Raw genomic sequence first — 23,284 nt, forward strand, 5'->3', positions numbered from 1 at the left:
GAGTACTGGTACCGTCGTCATGGAGAACTTAAATGTATGCTAAGGAACTTAGGGGCATATTACCAAGCAATAGCGATAATTATCGCTATTGCTTGGTTAGAGACAACATTTTATCGCTGAGTTGCGGCGATTTTTATTGCAGATAAACCTTGGTATTACCAAGGTTTATCGCAAATGCGATAAAAAACGGCCGCAATGCATGAATATCGCTGAAAAGTCAGCAATATTCATGCATTACCGAGCTAATGCTCTTAGCCATGTTATCCACCTCCCATTGGATAACATGGCTAAGAACTGCTCAGGGCAGGTGTTAGCTTTTGGAGATATTCGCGCTTAGCGCGAATATCTCCAAAAGTTGGTAATAGGAGATAGCGATGTTAGCGACTGTTTCCAGTCGCTAACATCTTGGCACGCCCACTTTGCATGTCATTAGTGATAAATATCACTGACATGCAAAGTGGGGCCCAAGATGGTCGCTATCTCCTACTAGCTGTCTCTAACTGGTGTTAGGGACAGCTAGTTAATAGGGAGATAATTTTATCTCCGCTTTTTTGGCTTTTAAAGCCAAAAAAGCAGAGATAAACCCCCTTGATAATATGCCCCTTAGGAACTCCTACATGGTTCCTTACTCTAAGAGTACGCTTGGGATGATTTACTAGAATTTCTTCAAAGGCAAATCCAAATATAGTAAATATTGAATGAAAGACACCTGGAAAATTGTGTTCTTTGGATCCAGTTAATGTATGCAGATATTTCAATCATAGATTTAAAGCTATGATGTCTTTTTTAACCAATAAAAAAAATCTTCCTCTTGGAGAGGTTGTGGATTTCTTTTGGAGAAAGGAGTATTAAGCAAGAGGTGCTCCTCAAATTCATATGCTGATATGGATTAAAGATGCTCCCAAATTCGGAACAGATTCGGATGATACTGTGTTGTCTTTTATTGAAGAATATGCCACATGGGCTATATCCAAAAGCACAAAATGAAAGAACTTAAGACAACAAGTCTTACGATTCCAAAGTCATGGTTGTGGGAAATACTGTTGTCGAAAGTCAATGGAAAAATGTTATACCAAATGTTGTTTTGGTTTTCCACGTCCTGTAATATCCAAAGGAAGAGTAAACAGTTTTATGTCAGCTATGCGACATACCTTGACAAGAAAGTCTCCAAAGAATACCTATAATTTGAGAAGAAGTGAAGAGTCAAAATGTATAAATTATCATAATCCATGTTTTCTGTCCATGTGGAATGCTAACATGGATATTCAATACGTTGCGGACAATTCCATTGCTGTTGCTCAATATGTAACATCCTACATACCAAAATCAGAGAAGATGGAATTGAAGGAAATGTGGGAAGAGATTTCCCACGAGAAGAGTCTAAGTAAGAAATTATACAGGTACAGTTTGAAGATGTTATCTCAATGAGAAATAGGAGCGTATGAATGCTCAGATCGCTTATCATCTGCAAGTCTATACGCCAAATCTATAAGAATCATTTGGGTGAAGTTGTTCTCCAGTTGAAAGGTTAATCTGCTCGCATATAAGTCTATCTCTAGAGGGCCCCAGGTATTGTTTAGGGTACTGAACAATTGCTGTGATCTAATAGGAATCTTGAGTTCCAGTCTGCACAGGTGTTCGATTTCCTTGGAAGGTATTCCACTTTGAGAGCGATCTTGTGTTCCAGACAGAACATCCAAAGATTCTTTGCTAGATTAGAGAAGTCCACAGATTTGGTGCCTCCCAGATGATTTATATAGGCTACAGCTGACATGTGCTCACCTGTGTGCCTGTCAGTGGTACTGTGACCTGAGAGGAACTTGGCAGCATTTCCAGCAACCCCAGATGATTTTTCTTTGATCTCAAATACTGCTGCTCTCTACTGAAGATGGGTGCAACCCAGAAACACGTGTCTAGAGATATACAGCAATATCTGCACCAAATTTGGTGAAAAACTCCAGCTAATTTTGAAGTAAGTTTGAACTGTGTACTGCATTTACCAGGATGCAAAGGGGCGAACTGTGCTAGGATTGTGAGGAAGTGTGCCCCCAACCCCTGTCTGTTTAAAAGACTCCCTTGAGCCAGCAAGCTGACGAGCTTTGGAGATGCACCTGTGTGCCTGTGAGGGGTACTGTGACCTGAGAGGAACTTGGCAGCATTTCCAGCAACCCCAGATGATTTTTCTTTGCTCTCTAATACTGCTGCTCTCTACTGAAGACGGGCTCAACCCAGAAACACGTGTCTAGAGATATTCAGCAATGTCTGCACCAACTTTGGTGAAAAACTCCAGCTAATTTTGATGTAAGTTTGAACTGTGTACTGCATATACCAGGATGCAAAGGGGCCAACTGTGCTGGGACTGTGAGGCAGTGTGCTCCCAACCCCCTTTCTGTTTAAAAGGCTCCCTTGAGGCAGCAAGCTGACGAGCTTTGGAGATGCACCTGTGTGCCTGTGAGGGGTACTGTGGCCTTAGAGGATCTTGGCAGCATTTCCAGCAACCCAAGATGATTTTTCTTTGCTCTGTAATACTGCTGCTCTCTACTGAAGACGGGCGCAACCCAGAAACACGTGTCTGGAGATATACAGCAATGTCTGCACCAACTTTGGAGAAAAACTGCAGCTAATTCTGAAGTAAGTTTGAACTGTGTAGTGCATTTACCAGAATGCAAAGGGGCGAACCGTGCTAGGATTGTGAGGCAGTGGGCTCCCAATCCCCTTTCTGTTTAAAAGGCTCCCTTGAGCCAGCAAGCTGACAAGCTTTGGAGATGCACCTGTGTGCCTGTGAGTGGTACTGTGAGCTGAGAGAAACTTGGCAGCATTTCCAGCAACCCCAGATGATTTTTCTTTGCTCTCCAATACTGCTGCTCTCTACTGAAGATGGGCTCAACCCAGAAAAACGTGTCTAGAGATATACAGCAATGTCTGCACCAACTTTGGTGAAAAACGCCAGCTAATTTTGAAGTAAGTTTGAACTGTGTACTGCATTAAACAGGATGCAAAGAGCGCACTGTGCTGGGACTGTGAGGCAGTGTGCTCCCAACCCCCTTTCTGTTTAAAAGGCTCCCTTGAGCCAAAAGCTGACGAGCTTTGGAGATGCACCTGTGTGCCTGTGAATGGTACTGTGACCTGAGAGGAACTTGGCAGCATTTCCAGCAACCCCAGATGATTTTTCTTTGCTCTCTAATACTGCTGCTCTCTAATGAAGACGGGCGCAACACAGAAACACTCGTCTAGAGATATACAGCAATGTCTGCAACAACTTTGGTGAAAAACTCCAGCTCATTTTGAAGTAAGTTTGAACTGTGTACTGCATTTACCAGGATGCAAAGGGGCAAACTGTGCTGGGACTGTGAGGCAGTGTTTTCCCAACCCCCTTTCTGTTTAAAAGGCTCCCTTGAGCCAGCAAGCTGATGAGCTTTGTAGAAGCACCTGTGTGCCTGTGAGTGGTACTGTGACCTGAGAGGAACCTACCAGCATTTCCAGCAACCCCAGATGATTTTTCTTTGCTCTCTAATACTTCTGCTCTCTACTGAAGACTGGCGCAACACAGAAACACGTGTCTAGAGATATTCAGCAATGTCTGCACCAACTTTGGTGAAAAACTCCAGCTAATTCTGAAGTAAGTTTGAACTGTGTACTGCATTTACCAGGATGCAAAGGGACGAACTGTGCTGGGACTGTGAGGCAGTGTGCTCCCAACCCCCTCTCTGTTTAAAAGGCTACCTTGAGCCAGCAAGCTGATGACCTTTGGAGATGCACCTGTGTGCCTGTGAGTGGTACTGTGACCTGAGAGGAACTTGGCAGCATTTCCAGCAACCCCAGAAGATTTTTCATTGCTCTAATACTGCTGCTCTCTACTGAAGACGGGCGCAACCCAGAAACACATGTCTGAGATATTCAGCAATGTCTGCACCAACTTTGGTGAAAACCTCCAGCTAATTTTAATGTAAGTTTGAACTGTGTACTGCATATACCAGGATGCAAAGGGGCGAACTGTGCTGGGACTGTGAGCGAGTGTGCTCCTAACTCGCTTTCTGTGGTAGAGAGGTTGATAAGATGGCTGCGGGGTTGGAGTGGAGTGGTCTGCACAAAATGGCTGAGTACAAAGAAGCGGGAAGCCATATCATGAGTGTACATTCCCAGCAGGGAGAGGGCTGTCAAACCTGGATTGATTCCATTGCGGTTTTTAGTTCACCACCGTTTTAAAATAATCTCCTCTTCAAGAGATGTCCACCACTGAGACTCGCCATGCAGAAAAGAGAAAGTCCTCTGAAGGCAGGTAGGTCCTGGGTCTGTCGTAGGCTGGTAGGGAAAGTGTTCCAGGTCTTGGTGGTGAGGTAGGAGGAGGATCTGCCGCCGGCGGTGGTTTTCCGGACGCGTGGAACTGTGGCGAGGTTGAGGGTGGCAGAGCAGAGGCTGCAGGTGGGGGTGTGGAAGTTGAGTCAAGAAAGGGAAAAATTTACCTGGCCTTTGTCGACCTCAGTGCCGCATTCAATTCCGTATGTCATGAAAAATTATGGATACGCGACACTGGGTATGGGCTTCCAGACAGCAAGGCCAAACCCTGCCTAGTGTAAACTATAGAACAACTGCCAATGCTGCCAATACAAATCACAAGATTATTATTTGAATTACCATCACACGAATTAAACACTATGAGGGCGAAATTGATTTTTAGAATTAATCTTGAACTTTTAATTTCTATTTAGTTTGTCATTTTTTCATTTGTTTCAGCGGATTTTTTATACATTACAAACAAAGGAAAACATATTTACAAAAACATTGAATCAACACATATACCCCTAGTCAATACTATACCCCTTGGTATCAGTCATACACATTCACTCTCTACAAGTTCTTACATTCCACACATTCAAACTCGAATATTTTACCCGCAATAACCATTTTTATATACATTTCATATACAATTTGTACAGGAGCCATAGTATACTTTGCACACTAAATCCACTCAAATGCAAATATTATTGATATTTCCTTACAGTTCACAAAGAAATAAGGTCTACGCGTTTTGAACTCCCTTTTGTTATGGGGTTCTCATCAGGACCGTAAACTCTCTAGTGAAACTTCTGATTATGGGGTCTTTTAAATCACCACGACGCAGAACCACTTAAACTCTGTAGGACGCTTTCTCTACCGCTAGTTTAAAATCATGAGCACCTCTGGTGTAGACGTTTTTGTTTTGGGAATGCTTCTCCGGACACTTCCGCCGAGTGCCTTGTTTCGTCCTGCTTCGCGACTATCGTCCGATCCGATCTTTCAGTCCCGGGCCGACGTCTACACCAGAGGTGCTCATGATTTTAAACTAGCGGTAGAGAAAGCGTCCTACAGAGTTTAAGTGGTTCTGCGTCGTGGTGAGAGAGTAAAAGGTGGAAGCATCTACAACGTACCCCTATCTAGGAATCCTTATTGACCACAAGGGCTTGTCGCATCACGCCATTAAACCTAGGAAACTGCTCTTCATGAGAACAGCAGCACTGGAAAAGTTCTCACCAAAGCTAGGAAAGAGGCCCCCAGAACAGCTGATTTAAATCTATCAAGCCAAGTGCATTAGCACAGCTACCTATGGGGCCAGGATAAGGGGTTATTGTAACGTAATGAAAATCAGAGGGTAGGGAATGTATTTTTCAGGTACCTACCAGCCATCCCACTTTGTAAATCAACCTATATTTGCCACACTGAGTTGGGGCTACCATACATTACAGACATAATAAAGGTGCAACCTGCCCTAGTATGGCACCGGATCTGGACCTCGATAAAAACCACATTCAACCGGCACATGTTAAGTGATAGTCTTAAGTCAGAAAAGGCCTTAGAAATCAGGTGGTTGAAATATATAAAATAATTTATGAATCAATCAATCAATCAGGTCATTTATAGAGCGCACTACTCACCCGTAGGGAATGACCTGGGCCAGCCAGAATACTACCACCACCCTTCCACGATGGGCTCCATCACTAGAAAGGTTTTTAAAAAACAATGCATGACCCACATGGAGGCAAATAGATTCACCAGCGAGGCATAAAGGCCCACGGTTTAAATTAATCAACTGATGCGGTCTAACACCGATTTCCAATCATATTTATCTTACACTACACAAGGGTTCGACAGATTTGTTTTTACACGCCTCAGACTCGATGAATTCCTTCGTTTGGTAAGCTTCCCGACCATAAATGACTGGTCTAAAATCCTACCAAATTGACCTTCCAAAGGAGTCTCACCCCAAACAACAATTCATGTTATCCTGTTCTGTACATTTTATCTGTAACTGAGGAAGAGGTGGATCAAACCCATACTGAAAATATGGGGTATGAGGCAAGGTCCCACTTGTGGGACACCCCCGCGCCGCACGGCCACCAGCTGCTGAGTGTGCCCCTGCCCGCCCTCTGCCTCGCGCTGCCTCGTTTGCCGGCTGCCGCCGCTGCGAGTGTCTTTTTCCCTTGTTTTGCCTGTTCTTTGTGCTTGCTTTGTGATTCTCTGTGTAACTCTCTTTTTCCCCGTTTTTTTCGGTAATTTGTGCCTGTTTTTGCATTTATTTCCGTGTCAGCTCTCCTTCCTTGTTCTCCGCCTAACGCGCCGCCCCCCGCCCTCCCTTCCCGCCACCGCCGCTTGTCCCCGCCCCTTTTGTCTTCTGTATCCCTCCCCGCTCCCGCCTCCCAGCTGCCCCGCCCACCCGCGCACTTCGCCTTAAATGGCGACCGTGCGAACGCGCAGCGGTCACGCGCAGCGGGCGCGCCGATTGTGCGCCGAAGGCGCGCCAAAGGTAAGCCCGTCTGCGCCCGTCCGCGACCGGACCGCGACCAGCGCCAGGACCCCTGGCCCCCACCGACGGAAGCCGACCCGACGAACCTACAGCGCCGCCGACCTCACCGCACTCAACACCGGCCACATCCCAGGATGTCACCGAGCCGCCCCGAAGCACACCCACGGACCCTTCAGCTGCCTCGCCTGCAAGTTCTCCTGCATCCGGACCTTCCCTGCACCCGACAAACCGAACTCCAGCAGCACCCACCTCAAGTGCATCCTGCTCAACACCCGCTCCGTCCACAGACACGCCGTAGAACTCTGGAACCTGCTCGACACCACCGCCCCCGACGTTGCCTTCATCACCGAGACCTGGATGAACTCCTCCTCAGCCCCTGACATCGCCATCGCCATCCCAGAGGGCTACAAGATCACCCGGAGGGACCGCGACAACCAGACCGGAGGAGGCATCGCCATCATCCACAGAGACACCATCCGCATCACGACCAACACCGACGACACCCTCACCACCGCTGAACACCTGCACTTCCAGATCCACACCAACCCGAAGACCACCCTCAGAGGCACCCTGATCTACCGACCCCCGGGACCGCGCACACGATTCAGCGAGGACATCGCCGACTTCGTCAGCCCGCACGCTCTCCCCTCCGCCGACTACATCCTCCTGGGGGACCTCAACTTCCACCTGGAGAACAACAACGACCGCAACACCATCACCCTGCTCGACAACCTCGACAACCTCGGACTCAAGCAACTGGTGACCACCCCCACCCACCTCGCCGGACACACACTCGACGCCGTCTTCTCATCCAGCAAAGACGTCACCTTCAGCCACGCAACAGGACTCCACTGGACGGACCACAGCTGCGTCCACTTCACCTTCAGAAGAACGACGATCCACCACCTCCAGCAACAGGTTGCTCGAAGAAGCTGGAACAAGATCACAGCCGACCAGCTCACCGCCTCCCTGAGCCAGCACCCTCCCGCCAACTCAGCGAACCCCAGCCAGGCCGCCGACAACCTCACGAAGTGGATCAGCAACTGCGCGGACGAACTCGCCCCTCTAAGGACCCCGCCCAGCAGATCCTGCAGCAGAAAAACACCATGGTTCACCGACGAACTCAAGGGCTCCAAGAAGAACTGTCGAGCCCTCGAGAAAGCCTGGAGAAGGGAACCAACGACGGACAACATGACCACCCTCAAGCTCGCCACCCGGAAACACCACCAACTGATCCGCGCCACCAAGAAAAATGCATACAAGGACCGGCTGGACAACAACGCACACAACTGCAAGGAACTCTTCAACATCGTGAAAGAGCTCTCCAACCCCAACGCCGGAAACAACGACATCACACCGTCGCAAGACCTCTGCAACTCCCTCGCGTCCTACTTCCACAACAAGATCACGGACATACACAACAGCTTCAACAACCAACCAACGCAAGCCACAACCGCAACGACGCCACCATCCACCACCCTCCGCACCTGGACCCCGATCAGCACCGAAGACACCATCCGCACCATGAACTCCATCCATTCCGGATCTCCAACTGACCCCTGCCCTCACCACGTCTTCAACAAGGCCGACGCTGTCCTCGCACCCCACCTGCGGGACATCATCAACACCTCCTTCGACTCCGCCACCTTCCCTGAGAGCTGGAAGCACGCCGAACTCAGCGCTCTCCTCAAGAAACCCACAGCAGACCCCACCGACCTCAAGAACTACCGTCCCATCTCGCTCCTCCCGTTCCCGGCCAAAGTCATCGAGAAGACCGTCAACAAACAGCTGGCCGCCTTCCTCGAGACGAATGGATCCCTCGACCCCTCACAGTCCGGCTTCCGAGCGAACCACAGCACCGAGACCGCCCTCATCGCCGCCACCGACGACCTTCGAACTCTGATGGACAACGGAGAAACAGCGGCCCTCATCCTCCTGGACCTCTCCGCGGCTTTCGACACTGTCTGCCACCGCACCCTAGTACAGCGCCTCAGCAACATCGGAATCCAGGAGAAGGCACTGGAATGGATCACCTCCTTCCTCGACGGAAGAACACAAAGAGTCCGCCTACCACCGTACAAGTCAGAGGCCACCAAAGTCATCTGCGGCGTACCCCAAGGATCCTCGCTGAGCCCAACCCTCTTCAACGTCTACATGAGCCCCCTCGCGGCCATCGCACGCCAACACAACCTGAACATCATCTCCTACGCCGACGACACCCAGCTGATCCTCTCCCTGACCAACGACCCCGCCACCGCCAGAGCCAACCTGCACGAAGGGATGAGAGACGTAGCCGAATGGATGACGACCAGCCGCCTGAAACTGAACTCAGACAAGACGGAGGTACTCATCCTGGGCTCCACGCCCTCCGCCTGGGACGACTCCTGGTGGCCCCCCGCCCTGGGCACCGCACCCAAACCGACGGACCACGCACGCAACCTGGGCTTCATCCTGGACTCCTCCCTCTCCATGACCAGACAAGTCAACGCCGTCTCCTCGTCATGCTTCAACATCCTGCGCATGCTACGTAAGATCTTCCGGTGGATCCCCACCGAGACGAGGAAGACGGTCACCCAAGCCCTCGTCACCAGCCGACTGGACTACGGCAACGCCCTCTACGCCGGAACCACTGCCAAACTCCAGAAGAGACTCCAGCGGATCCAGAACGCCTCGGCGAGACTCATCCTCGACATCCCCCGACGCAGCCACATCTCCGGACACCTGAGAGATCTGCACTGGCTCCCGGTCAACAAGAGGATCACCTTCCGGCTCCTCACCCACGCGCACAAAGCCCTACACGACCAAGGCCCGAGCTACCTCAACAACCGGATCAACTTCTACACTCCCAAGCGCCTCCTCAGATCAACCAACCACGCCCTCGCCGCCGTCCCCCGCATCCGAAGAGCGACAACAGGAGGAAGATCCTTCTCCTACCTGGCCGCCAAGACCTGGAACTCACTTCCGACCAATCTGCGCCTGACCCAAGACCACCTCTCCTTCAGGAAGAAGCTCAAGACCTGGCTGTTCGAGCAGTAGCGGCACCCCCCCCCTCCCAGCGCCTTGAGACCCTACGGGTGAGTAGTGCGCTCTACAAATGACCTGATTGATTGATTGATTGAAGGTCGCCCGGCCTATCTTGCATTGCAGTATTTAGATAGCAAATGCTATATAAGAAACATTGCTCTATTCTTGAAGAGTACGATCAGACTTAGGAAACATCTTTGAACTTTCACCCTTTTTTAAAATAATATGCTTTTAAGTTTGAATTTTTAACTACTTTTTAACATGTATGTTGTTCTAAATTTTTATACTAACTCTTTTTACAATTACTGTAAAAAACTGTAATATGAAATGGTAAAATCGTCTTAACTTTTTTAATTAGATCTATTTACAAATAGGTTATAATAATTGTGATGTGTTATTGAAAAACTGCTTTTATCTTTTTTTGTGAGCCGAATAAAGCTAAATTACTTCATTCATTCACATCCTATCCAGGCCTAGAGGCTGCAAATCTTTGCAATTTGAAAAAAAGTATTGCATCGCACAATATTAACAATACTAAGGTGTTTGAGCAATAAAAGTTATTAATAAATGGAGAAGTGTGACTCACCGGTTAGAGGCGGCAGACCCAGAAGCTGAGGTCGGCCCGGGACCAGGGTTCAATTCCCGACGCGGCAGGGTATGGAACCAATGTCAGCGGGCTCGATAAATCTCGCCTCGGTGCCTCTCTAACCATGGGTCCCACGCTGCAACTCTGGGCAATAGCTTGCTTAATCTCCACAACGGCCCCCTCGCTGCTGGGGATGCCTGGCTTCACCTTGGGGATGCCCAACAGGGACCATCTCACAGGGAAAGCCAGGACGGGTTCCCCAGCGGCACACAGCGCCAAGAAACCATGCGGTGAACGTGCGCTCTACAAATTCAGACTAACATAACATAATAAATAAACCCAAATAAAAAGGCCCAGTGTGTGCCAGTGTGTGCCAAATAATTGGCACTACAAATGTAACTTTAGACAAATAAATCAGCATTCAGCTAATCACAGCTTTTTACCAAGAACCCTACTGAATTGAAGGGACAAGAGTGGGTGGTAGTCGACAGACAAAGACGATGGAAAATGTATTACATTTTCCCTTTTCGTCATCTTTCGAGTACCCCCACCCTGCCCCATTGCTGTTATCTGCACAGGCAGATCATGTGCACTGAGTGCCTAGTAGATTTGCTTTTCATCATTGCAGGTGTTGGCTGTGTGTTTTAGAGCCAGGGCTGATTGAAGGTGTAAATATGACAGCTCACAGAACATTTGGTTCCTTAGTTTTAATAATAATGTTTAGGCTAAGACACCTGGGGTGCTCGTAGCAAATATTATTGTGCCTCATATATATGTGCCAATGAAAACTAGCCATCACATTTCATCTACATAGAGATGGACGTCTTCAGGGCATAATATATTTCAGAATATGTTTGTCATTCAAGGTAATGGTCCTAGGTTTATCCAATATTATTTTCGGGTTAATATTAGAGCTCCCAAAATTGTCCATCCAATGAGAAGAATATGTAAAGAAAGTACAGTTAAAGAATATCCAATCTTTCATCCATGTTACACGTCTTCAGAAGCTGGTCTTTCTTTGAGGTAGTCAGAGCTATACATGAGTGCCCCTCTGGGAAATCTTCAGACCTAATGAGATCCCAATAGATTTATGCTAGCAATATGTAGACATGTTGGCTTCCATTGTGTCCTGAATGCGTATAGCAACTTCGCCAGCCCAATCTTGGTTGGAATCTATTATTGCCCCAGTCTAAAAACAGGGGATGGGATCTTCAAATGTCATGCACTGACATCCCTCATTGATTCCGTGGTGAAAGTGGTGTGAAATTCAGAGAAATTCCACTTGTGTCACAGCTAATAGTGGCTCTTATTATGATGGTGGTCCCAATCTGCCCGATTAGGATAGGACCGCCATGCTTTTATCTACTGCAGCTTGAGCTAAGGCCCTGGATCAGGGCTTCAATTCACAGTAGAAAAGGGCACATTGTGTATCGCCTAGTGGTGGCTGACACACGGAGCATGGATGTGTGTGTGGGGGGGGGGGGCAGATGTCTGGTAACCACCTTCACAGAGTTTTAATTTATTCATAACTGAGAATATACATGTAACTTCTATAAAGAATTCATTCACAGCTCTGAAACACCCCAGGTCTGAATGCTAGAAAGAGGTAAAACATGTGTTAGCTGTGCACTCCTAAGTATGTTTCTGAAGTTAATAAGGTGAGCAAGAAGCCAGAAAACAGGGAAGAAGATGAAATAGAAAAAAAAGAAACCCTACCATATAATTGTGATACACGTCTGTGTTATGCATGTTATCTGCATCTTCATGTTAATTGATTTAGTGAGCTTCAGGCTACAGATTGTAGAAATCCAATTTGCACATTTACTCAAAAGTATGAATTTATTAATGTGATAATATACAAAAAGAAGAATCTGCATATCTAGAAGAAAGCACAACAGATAGTATGATGGAATGGGATGAGGTATTTACCACACAAAATAATAACCATATAAAGATATCCAGGGTGCTGTACTTTCTGGGTGTGGTAAATACGTCTTTATCCTGGCGTTGGTACTTGTATTGTAGCCACACATGTAGACACAGTATTTATGAGCCCAAATTATTCATCTTTGCTTGTTCTTGGGACATTTTGTCTTGGAAAATTGGTAGAGGTGCAATAATTACCCTAAGCAAACAAAGCTACCACAGCCCTGATTGCAGCCACTGATGACATCAGGGCCCTCCTGGACCATGGTGAAATGGCAGCCCTCATAATCCTGGACCTGTTACTTACTTCTGACACCATCTCCCATCACATCCTGATCTCCAGACTCCACCATATTCGATCGCCTCATCCCTCATCAGAAAAATCCAGAGGATCCATCTCACAGCGTTCACATCGGAGCCCAAGAACGTCATCCGCAGAGTCCCCCAAGAATCATCTCTCAGTCCCACCCTCTTCCACACCTACATGACCCCGCTGGCCTATACCATCAGATTGCTCTGATTCAACATTACCTCCTACACTGACCACAACCAGCTCATCCCCTTACTGTCCTAAGACCCCTCCACCACCGGAGCCAGCTTCCACAGGTGCCCAAGAACGTTGCTGACAAGATGAAGAACAACTGTCTCAAACTCAACACAGACAAGACAGCAGTCCTCATCATTTGGAACAACACCTCGCCAAGGAGCAATGCATGGTGGCCCATGGAAGTCAACCCTCCCCTGCCCTGACAGACCAGGCCTGCATTCCTCTGCATCATACTGACAGAAAGCTATGAAGAAGCTGCAGTCTGATCCGCCTGCTTCCACACCCCTCTCATGCTCTGCATGATCTTCAGATGGCTCCCATTCGACACCAGAAGGACATTCACACAGGTGCTGGACTATGAAAATACGCTCAACGTAGGAATCACTGCACGTCTCCTCAAGAGACTTCAGGCAATGTAAATCTCAGTGGCAAGACTCATCCCCAGATGGCCCAAATCACACTCCACCTCAAGAATTTACACAGGCTCCTGATCAAGAAGAGATGCCAGTTCAAGATGCTGACCCACTCATACAAAGTGCTGTACAAAAAAGGACCAGCACACATCAAAAACATCAGACCTTCCACCAGACACACATATACCTTATATCTATTTTCCTGTTATTCGCAGACAGCCCCTGGATCTGCTGAAGTAATAACAGAGGACGCTCTTTATCTCACCTGGTAGTCAAGACATGGAAAATCCTTCCCTTGCACCTGAGGACCACTCCAGAAATTCAGAAAACAACTGGATGGGCAAATGAGCAACTCACAGGCAGCAGCCAATATCTCCAATGCCTCAAGACCCGTAGAGTTGATTTGCTGTACTTTATCAATGCCTGTTGTTTGATTGACTGATTGATTGATTGAGATAGAAAATACTGCACCACTTGGTAAATACCCCTAAGTAGATTATTTATAATTGTGACTCCTGCGCATATTTATATGTATATATATATATATATGTTTGTTGGATTGGAATTGAGCTCAGCACTTATAGTAATGGCCTCAGTTCAATTTGGTATTTACTCAACAAATCTGCCGTACATCATTTCCTACAGTTTATTTCTAAGGGATGACGCCAGGACCAGAGAAGTGCTCCTAGTCACACACAAAGAGTTCAGCCACATCCTGTGAACATAACTCAGGAGTCCTGTGCCCCACCCCTTCTCTGAGAGTGTAAAAGGCGTGCCCTGCGCATGAGATGTGCAGAAGACCCAGCAAGTGATCCAGGTCACAGACTCCATCCGCTCATCTTTACTCTGCTAGCACCATGAAGGCCTTTCTTGCAGCTGTGGTCATGCTCCAGGCACTGATAACTGGAGGTAAGATGGTCATAAACTTGTACAGTTTTGATTGTTGTGAGTATGCACTAAGGCGCACATAGATATTAAGAGAGTAATCATCAGGACCGAGCTTAATTCGCTCCAGAAATCTGCTGTAAGTTTAAATGTCCCCGGCTGTCTTTATCTTCTATCATATCATTGTCCTTTTTCCTTGTTCCTGTCTTTCCTTCTATTTTTCGTTCTTTAGCTCAGTTTTGGACAGCCTGTAAATGCAGGGACCGCTCCCTAAACAAAAACTATAGGAGGGCTATAGGTAAAATTAATTGGAATGACTTGTATTCTTTAGGGGGTATGGAACTGTACCTATGGTTCTGCGTGAGGTCCAGAAAGGCTGGCCCATGCTAAAGTTTTGAGTTCTGTACCTTGGGGCTGTCCTGCTAGCCTTCCTATGAAAGCGCAATCTAATGACCTAATAGAAACCGAGGACCTTTGGATTGCTTTAACCTCTTCGATGCTCATGACAAGGTCAGCTCGTCATGCAGTACACTGGAGCTGTTCTTATGACGAGTTGACCTTGTCATGAACAATGGGTATCTGAATAGTTCAGCACCCAGCGGGAAAACCCCTTAGCAGTCAAGGTGTTAATGGATGTTAAATATTATTAATATTATGGGGATTCTGTTTCCAATATTGATCATACACAATGTAAGAGGTGCATTGGAACAATGATCACCATCATCTTCAGGGTACCTGTTGTCATGGTGACCATTAGAAGATCACCAACATATTTTTGCCCGAAAGTTGACTCTAAGATGAAGGTTGTTTGCTGGCAACAGCGAAATAACTGAACCAGCAATGTCTCCAGACCCTCTTTCTACAGCGCTCTCTTTTGTCCTCAGTGTGTCTCAGAAGGAAATGCACAAGCACCTACAGTGCATTCTTTGAACCATGCTTCACCCACAGCTTCTCTGTAGAAGAAACATCTTCTAGAATTGACTTATTGCACCTCTGCACTATTGGGAGGCAGCTTAATTGATTAGCAACTGGTCAGAACAAGAGAGATGCTACCTTTCAACACAACATCTTGGAATAATCAGCTTTATTCTTTATAATATATTTTCATATTCACTTCATACCTTTCATTTCTTTTTAGAACTGTGAACGTGAGTCCTTAAAAACTGGAAATCTATACCAGTATTTAACTAGCTGCATGAGAGCAGATTTCAGATTTTTAGGAATTGGAAAATAAATGTCCAAGAATTCTGCTTGAATCCAGTGACAGTGACACGGTTCAAGTGTGACTTTCAATCTAACATGAGCTGATCTACACTCTCATCTGTGGTCATGAGAAAACACATTTCATGTTTTATTTTTAGTTTTTTTCCATGAAGAACACAACATAATTTTGAGATCCAACTTCTCCCAGGCTTCTCTAAAGCAAGTCAAGTGACATAGCAGAACAGTTTCAAAAGATCAAGCTGGTGTAAGATCTAGCTTCATCTGAGCCCCTAGTTCTCATATGGTAGCCACAGCATGCTCTTTACCAAGGACCTTTTATTATAAGCATTTAAAATGTCAAGGATGTAAGCATGCTTCACCAGCCGGACCTGGAGATATGTATGTATGAGTGGCAGCAAGTGGCTAGTGTGAATAGCCATTGGAGAGGCCATCTGTGCCCGCAGTGTCATTACACAGCTGGAAACAACTGTTTGCACAGTCATCTATCCCAGGAAGTTCTATCCTGGGAGTGGGTGTAATTAGTCAGTCATTGCTGATAATCTTGAATGAAGAAGAACTATACCAGTTTATGCATTAAACCAATGCTTACTGCATGAAGGCCAGTACTGTGGGCTGACAAACATTCACTAAAGGTTCCTGATTATAATGTATAGGTTCCAGCGTGTTTGGAACTGAGCGCATGGCATATGAGCGCTACGCTGGCTTTGTCCATATTTAGCATCACAATCAGCCTCCAAATAACCCAAATGATGTCCCACTTATTTTATTCACTTCAGATAATCACACAGAGTGATAGAAGAAATCGTATGTACCGCATGTCTTAGCGTGAATGTGTTCACCGATTGGGAATGACACACTAGTGATAGGGCCACTCAGTCCTGAAGAAAGCCACACTGAGTCTGTGGGCGCTTTATTAGATGGCTGAAACATGTAGACTGAGGATGTGGGAGTTCATCACCCCCTCATATATATCCAACTATGTTTTTAATCTTACCCAAAGTTTCCATTATTAAAATTGTCTTGAGCGGTGGGAAACCTTGATGTAATTTTAATCCTTTGATCCTGCAAAAGTCTGGAAAAACCTGCTGTCCTGACATTCAGGTGTCACAGCACACCCAGGAGCAGGAACTCTCTGACAGAGCATGCCACTAACTTGCGTAAGTGGGTGAGAGTTCTTTTAAACACATACAGGGTTTCTCAGCTTACTTGAGCGAGGGGGATCTCAAGATGTTTTGAAATTTGGTAGAGAGTTCATTTTCATTTGTTTGTTAGATTCGATTAGGGATGGAAAGTGAGTCTTTAATCTTTGTTATTCTTTGCACTCTTAAAATGACCATGCTGGACAGCCTCAGAATATTAATTACAATATAATAGATGTAACAAAACATGGAAACAATACACATGTACAAATGCTTAGCCACACTGAAACAAAAAATATATATAAACATGAAATTGAATAAAAGAAATGTGGAGCTGGTTCTTGGAGGTATCGACAACGCGTTTCGGCAACGGTGCAGCCTTCCTCAGGAAAACACATTAAAAAATAACATCAAGACCAAAAGAAACTGGAAGTAGATTGCTTCCTGAAGCTTTCTCAAGGACATGTAATAGTCCAAATGGGTGCCGAAATTGTGCAAAGGGACAGGATCATTTAGGGCCGAGTGAAGAAATCTAAAAGCGGTCCCTTATAATTAAAACTTTGGCTGGCGTGTATTGTGACTGTCTCCCTTGAATCAGACCTTTTCTATGATGTCACAAGTAAATTGATATGAGGATGGGACACTCAGTCGTCAAGTCTTGGATATGCTAGTCAAAGGTAACAATCGTGGAGCTAAAGCGGATACCTATTACTTGGTCACACAGAAAACCGTTGGAGGATATTCCAGAAGGCTCCACATTCAAATTTAGTTTTTATCTGGTAACAATTGCGGTGCTTCAAAGACAGAGGTCAAATGTCAGGCAATACATTCTGTCAAATGTCTGTTCATAAATAATGTTTGTATAGTGCAAAAGAAGCATCTTTCTTTGTAATTCTGAAGTGTGATGATGCAAGATGGTACTAGGATCATTTGTGTGGACAATGTGCCCCACCAGACACATACTGCACCCTTATTTCTGTCCTTATCTGCTCTGGGTGATGCTTGGAGTTTTCTCAATCCCTATGGCTTCAGTGATGTGACATTGGTGGCATCAGCTCATCTCTGAAAATTGTTCCTGCACTACTGCATGGAGTGTCTCTGACAAGTGTGCTTCACACACTCAGGGTCATGAGGCATGACCTTGGAGTACGGCCATGTTTATCAGCTATAGAGTCAGACACACAGAGGAGGAATACAAAGAAAAGAGAGGTGACAACCGGGGACTGACTTTTTTCTGCGCATGTTGTTCTAACTAAGAGACAAATGCTCCCTATGCTTTACTTAGAAGAACTGAAAGAAGATGCGTTTACTAAACTTTCATGTAACACAAGGCAGCAAGCAAAGCTGCACTGAGTGAGAGAGCAGAAAAGCTCCTTATTTACAAACACATTGCACATTTCTGTTCCTTCCTCTGGCACTGTGTGCCTCCTATATCTATGCAGGCTATGTAGGCACCCTTGCACCATAATGCAAGGACACTGCACTGCAGGCAGGACTGTTTTTGTGCAGGAAGGATAACCTTCTTGCACAAACACAACCTTTAGAGGCGTTTTCCTCTCTCTTTGTGTCCTGCAGAATGGTGTACATATGACAAGAGGAAATAACAAAGGGAAATATAAAGATATTTCTCCTCAATCTGCCTGGCTTAACAAGGTGTACGTTTTCAGCACAGTCCCAGGTTCACAACTCTTTCAATATCCGGAAATGCAGCAAAAAGCCAAGACAGACTGCATGGGAACGCCCATGCTCCACTCATGTAACGACTCCCAAGTGGAAATGTAACATAATGCAGCACAAGTGGCTGCCTTGCTTTACATTTCTATACAAATCCATGCACGGGCATGGAAATCCGGCTGAGTGTAGCTTTGTAAACATTACTGAAGCCTTTGCACTGTACGTGCATGTGTGCTCTAATGAACAATATTTTAAAGAATATGTGTAAGCACAGAATTTTGTAGTGGAAAGGTCCACTTCCAGTCCAAAACCCATGCGACACATCCCACAGACCTCTTTGCACTATAGTGCGTAGCACAAGGCAGACAAAAGTGCTCAAGCACAGACAGAGAGAAAAACACAATATCTTCAAAATTGTGTTGTTCTGTTCTCTCTTTGACACAACACAGCTCATTAAATTTGGTTCTCTAGTTCTTTCTATTTGTTCTTATCTTATTGGTCTTGTCTTTCTCTATGTGCCTGGGCCGTGCCATTGTTTTGTTTTTATCAGTCTCTTTCTGTCTCAGTCTGTTACAATCTTCATTCTGTCTCATTAGGTCTCGACTAGGCAGCGCATGCGCTGTCTCGTCGAGAGATGCTGTATACAGTATAGCGGGGAAGCTCCGCCCACTACCCTACCCATATTTTTATTGGCTTGTGTGTAAATGCTTGCTTTTGATTCATTATGAGGCTTCTTAGTCCCTCCTCAGTACGTCCATGTCATCATAGTATTCCTCCCATGGTTACTGGCCCCTTTACTAGATTGTTGCACCTGACCTGTTCTATTTTCTGTATTGAGTTTCTCCGAACTCAAGCCCGACGACATGCTTCGTTCAGCGGCCATGCCCACTTTCAAGGCTGTGGGACAGTGGCACCTTCCCAACCTCGCCACCGCTGGGTTTTTTTCTCATTAAAAATTAGGAGAGTAAGAGAGTTTCACTTGTGGTCCGAGTTTTTTCTGGTTGTATTACCTTAAAGTAATGCCGCCCATATTTTCTTTGGCTTGTGTGTAAATGCTTGCTTTTGATTCATTATGAGGCTTCTTAGCCCCTCTTCAGTACATCCATGTCGTCATTTTATTCCTCCCATGGCTATTGGCCCCTTTACTAGATTGTTGCACCGGACTTGTTTTATTTTCTGCATTGAGTTTCTTCGCGGGGATAGATTTTTTAGTTGCAGTGAGTCATGAGTGGGCTGCAAGCCCCCTCCTCAGACGTGAGCTGCAGAGGAGCAGGCGGGAGACAGCACATGAACGAAGCCCTTTATCTCGAGACAGAAAGTCTGTTTGTCTTTCACGCACCTTAATGCAATCCCAGTTGTTTGTTTTGGGGGGCTCCGCCGTGGAGAGACTGCCACCCTATTCAGAACGCGAGACACATCAGGACTGGGAGAACATCATGTCCCTGGTGATTCCAGCTCCTGCTGGGAGTGAGATGGACCTTTGTAAATGTAGGGACTGACAACCACAGTGCCTTGATGCTGTAGTATGTAGTCGTACTAGATGGAGTGTAGCAAACCAACACCGAGAGTGTTTTTAGAGGTCACAGCACAGGCAGCGAGAATGTCTCTTACTGGAATTGACTCGGTATTAGTTCGATACTAGACCAGAACAGTCAATTTCCAGAAAACGACTGACTATAACGATACAAATGTAATCAGTCTGACTTTCTCAGTTGTTTATTTTTTCAATCGCATATGTATTCTTGATTTGATTTGCGTGTATTTGTTTCACTCCCAGCTCCCCTCTGCACATCCTTTTGTTAGCCGCCCCCACACTTCCCAGCCGCAGAGGCGGGGCTTAGTAATGTTTCCCCTTTTCAACCCATGAGGTCCCGGCCCGACATGCAGACTGCTTGTCTGGTGCAGAGCAAGACATATTTTCATATGATTGGAGCTACGTCGATCGGCTTTCCATAATCATCAGGCACGATACTGTGTGTGTGGAGACACTTTGTATCCGTATTTACTCTACAATACAAGAGGGCAGTAATGGACTGCCATACCAGATTTACCAGAAACCTTTGTGTTTTTATGAGGGTGACTCCTTTGAGACACTGTGTTTCTCAAAGAGGCATCTTAAAGTAACATTCACATAATAGGGGCAATGACGCGGACCATTGGTGGTATACCCACTGTGCCATTATGTTTTCAGGAGTTTTAATTGCACTGGAACAAAACGTGTCACAATACAAGGAATTATCCAGTGGTAGAATCGAGTGCTTCGATAACATGAAGGGATTTTTTAACAATTCTCTTTCTGGATGACTCCAGTCTTGTGAGTAGCAGCTTCCAGAGAGTGGTACTAATATATATGGTGGTGCATGGGGGATGTCGGTTTTATTATGGCTGCTAGGAGCATGGAAGCTCTCACCTGTCACTGTACAGAGCATTTAGCTCGGGATCACACTATTGTCAGGGCTACAACTTAGATGAAAAAACTGTCGGGTCTCGCAAAGGGGCGTGGCTGATGTAATATGGGTGTTATGACTCTATTGAATTGTACTAAGTTTACTTATTTCTCAAGGACGGGTTAAGTTTCTAACTCGGACCTGTCTTTAAATAGTTGAAGTTTACTCTCCCAGTCCGCGTTTAATGCACTGGGCCGTAGCTTATTTTTGTGAAGAGGACATATACGTGGAGTGTTTTCACATTGTAAATGCACAAACCTCCAAAACATGACAAGAATGCTTGCATTTGACAGTACAATTACAGCTTACAGAGGCAACTTCCTGGAGATGATGGGTATGAATAAATTAGTAGATGGTGGTCAATAAAGAGCGAGGGCCTGGCTGTGCGTGGAGATGTTCTCCGAAGGGCTATGTGTCATTAATCATGTGGCTAGTATTTGAAATAAAAATGTGCACAAAGGAGTTTAAGATAACGCTGTCTATCATTCCTCTGTTCTCACAGTCGCTGAAAATGACGCAGATCGGTGACTGGTTTTGTTTCTTCAAAATAAAAAAAGTATGTATATGTCAAAGTCCATAGAATGAACTGCACCTAAGCAGTGCCACAGCCCTCTAAAGCATGTGGTGTAAATAGAGATATTTTTTCTTTAAGACATTGGCTATATATGTACTTGATTACACATCATCATCATATGTTGCAGAAGGTCCTCCTTCAAGCCTTTTCAACGCTCCTTTATGCTTCTTTTCTATGTGTACATAGGTACTGTGTATGGTGTAATGTCCTGCGGGACACATTCTGGTGTTCCGCAGGAAGCTGTAACCCCAGTCACTCCCTTGAGGGCTGGACACACTGCACCCCCACACCCATCCATCATGGGTGTCACGAGTGATGTGGCCCGGGTGGACGTGCTCGTGGCCGGTTACTATACTATACGAGCCGGTGTCTGTATCCATCATTCCCTCCCATGTGGGCCTAAGGCCCAACACTACATATGGCTTGCAATTTATTTGCGTAGCACCATATATCTTACTATAATTTATTCTATCCTATATGTCGCACAGTACATAAATGAATAAATAAATAACAGTGCCCTAGGCCAAAATGAGGAGCTTTTCATGAACCCCATTCACCCTTGGCGGGTAAAAAAGAAACAACTGGAATACAAAAGGGCCCCTCTCACGACTGGCCCACGGTGCCACTGTGCCTGATGAACTACTTGCAGCTGTTTACGTATCTGTTCACGCTGACATCCCCTCTAAGACTTCCCCTACACATCAGCCTCCCCGGTCCCAGCTTTTGAGAGGCCTTCCATGCAGCGTCAGGATGTATCTTTGAAAGGAACGGGGTGCGTAGCTTTTCTGACGCTGTCTGTCCCTGGAAGCCGCATATCACGTGGCACAAACATGCCAGCTTTGTTAATACTTAGAACGTCCCAAAGTCGAGACTGATTGCATTGCAAATGCTTGTTTTTTTCTAGTCTCTCCCTAAGCACCCTTTTGTGTTTACATTGCTTAATTTTCAACTCTCCAAACAACTGGAACTCTCTGATACATTATATATTTTCTGTTATATTTTGTACCACTGAGTCCAAGAACTTTCTTCTCTTCTCCTTATTCCTAAACAATTTCCACGTGAAGTGTGAACGGGCCCCGCTCTGAGACTAAAGCACCAGACTTGTTTCTTACATGTACTTCTCAATGCTTGAATGAAAATCACAATTTTGCTCAGATCTCTAGATTGTGTTTCTTTTTCCTGCAGATTGCCTACTTTGTGAGACGTGCCTTGCTTCCGGCACCAGCCAATGCTCTGGTATCTTCAAGCAATGTTCTCCTGACGTCACTCACTGCGTCAAAGGGCTGGAGAATGGCACGCTGGGTGAGTGTCACATGCCACATCTGTAACTCTGTCCTTAACATCTCCCAGTGCTTAATTTGTAAAATAATAGGTGCCAGGGCCCAAGATATTTCTTAGGAGGGCACTGCAGCTTGCACCACCTGTGGTCCTTGTCAACCCTGCCAGATACCTGTACCAATAGCACACCTACATGAATGAATGAATATATGAATGAATGAATGAATATATAAATGAATGAATGAATGAACAGTGAGATTTCTTGAGCTCATGGCTACTCCGAGGAGTGTTCAGGCACTGAGTGGAACGTAAGAAGGCAGAGGACGATGGGATTAGAGTGAAGAGCCTACATACCATTACAGTCCCAAAAGTATGACAGTTGGCACTAGACTAGGTGAAACAGAGCTGTAAAAAGGGTCTGAGCAAGCACCCTGGTGCTATTATTTTATGAATCCTATATTCAATTGTTGAACAGTCATCTCTTTTGCTTTTTAAAAATAGACCAACAGCCCCACCGTGTGGAGGGTTGTCATATATATGTGCTGCTGTTATGAAATAGGCCAGGTGTCAAGCACCAGAGAACACCAGCACAAATTAAGAACTAATTCTGGACGTTTACGGGTTGGTTGTAAGCTTCCTCTGTACCTCCAGAATGCCCTTCCGATGTAACGACATGAAAGCGACTGATTGTGTTACATGTGCTGGCTGGCATAAGTTCCTACCGGGGTCCCTTGCTCCTCTCAGTGCCGGAGGCCACTAAGCTAAGCTACAACTCACTAAAGAGGC

At 45.9% G+C, this 23,284-nt stretch overlaps 1 protein-coding gene and 1 long non-coding RNA gene across 3 annotated transcripts in view; one reads left to right on the forward strand and one right to left on the reverse strand.

Moving 5' to 3' along the window:
- The window catches only part of LOC144828276 (uncharacterized), a 102,809-nt gene extending 88,896 nt beyond the window's left edge, over positions 1 to 13,913 (reverse strand). The window contains exon 1 of the long non-coding RNA XR_013610410.1: positions 13,543 to 13,913. This is a non-coding gene — a long non-coding RNA (uncharacterized LOC144828276). The remainder of the gene's footprint in view (positions 1 to 13,542) is intronic.
- Positions 1 to 23,284, forward strand: part of LOC144828274 (phospholipase A2 inhibitor and Ly6/PLAUR domain-containing protein-like) — a 230,831-nt gene that overhangs the window by 112,800 nt on the left and 94,747 nt on the right. For both annotated transcript variants that reach the window (XM_078686353.1, XM_078686355.1), the window contains exons 3-4: positions 13,923 to 14,186; positions 22,406 to 22,522. In XM_078686353.1, coding sequence (XP_078542479.1) covers positions 14,135 to 14,186; positions 22,406 to 22,522 — 169 coding nt within the window. In that variant the 5' untranslated portion in view covers positions 13,923 to 14,134. The remainder of the gene's footprint in view (positions 1 to 13,922; positions 14,187 to 22,405; positions 22,523 to 23,284) is intronic.

The sequence above is a fragment of the Lissotriton helveticus genome, chromosome 4_1 (assembly GCF_964261635.1).
Source record: "Lissotriton helveticus chromosome 4_1, aLisHel1.1, whole genome shotgun sequence".
Taxonomy (NCBI): Eukaryota; Metazoa; Chordata; class Amphibia; order Caudata; family Salamandridae; genus Lissotriton; species Lissotriton helveticus.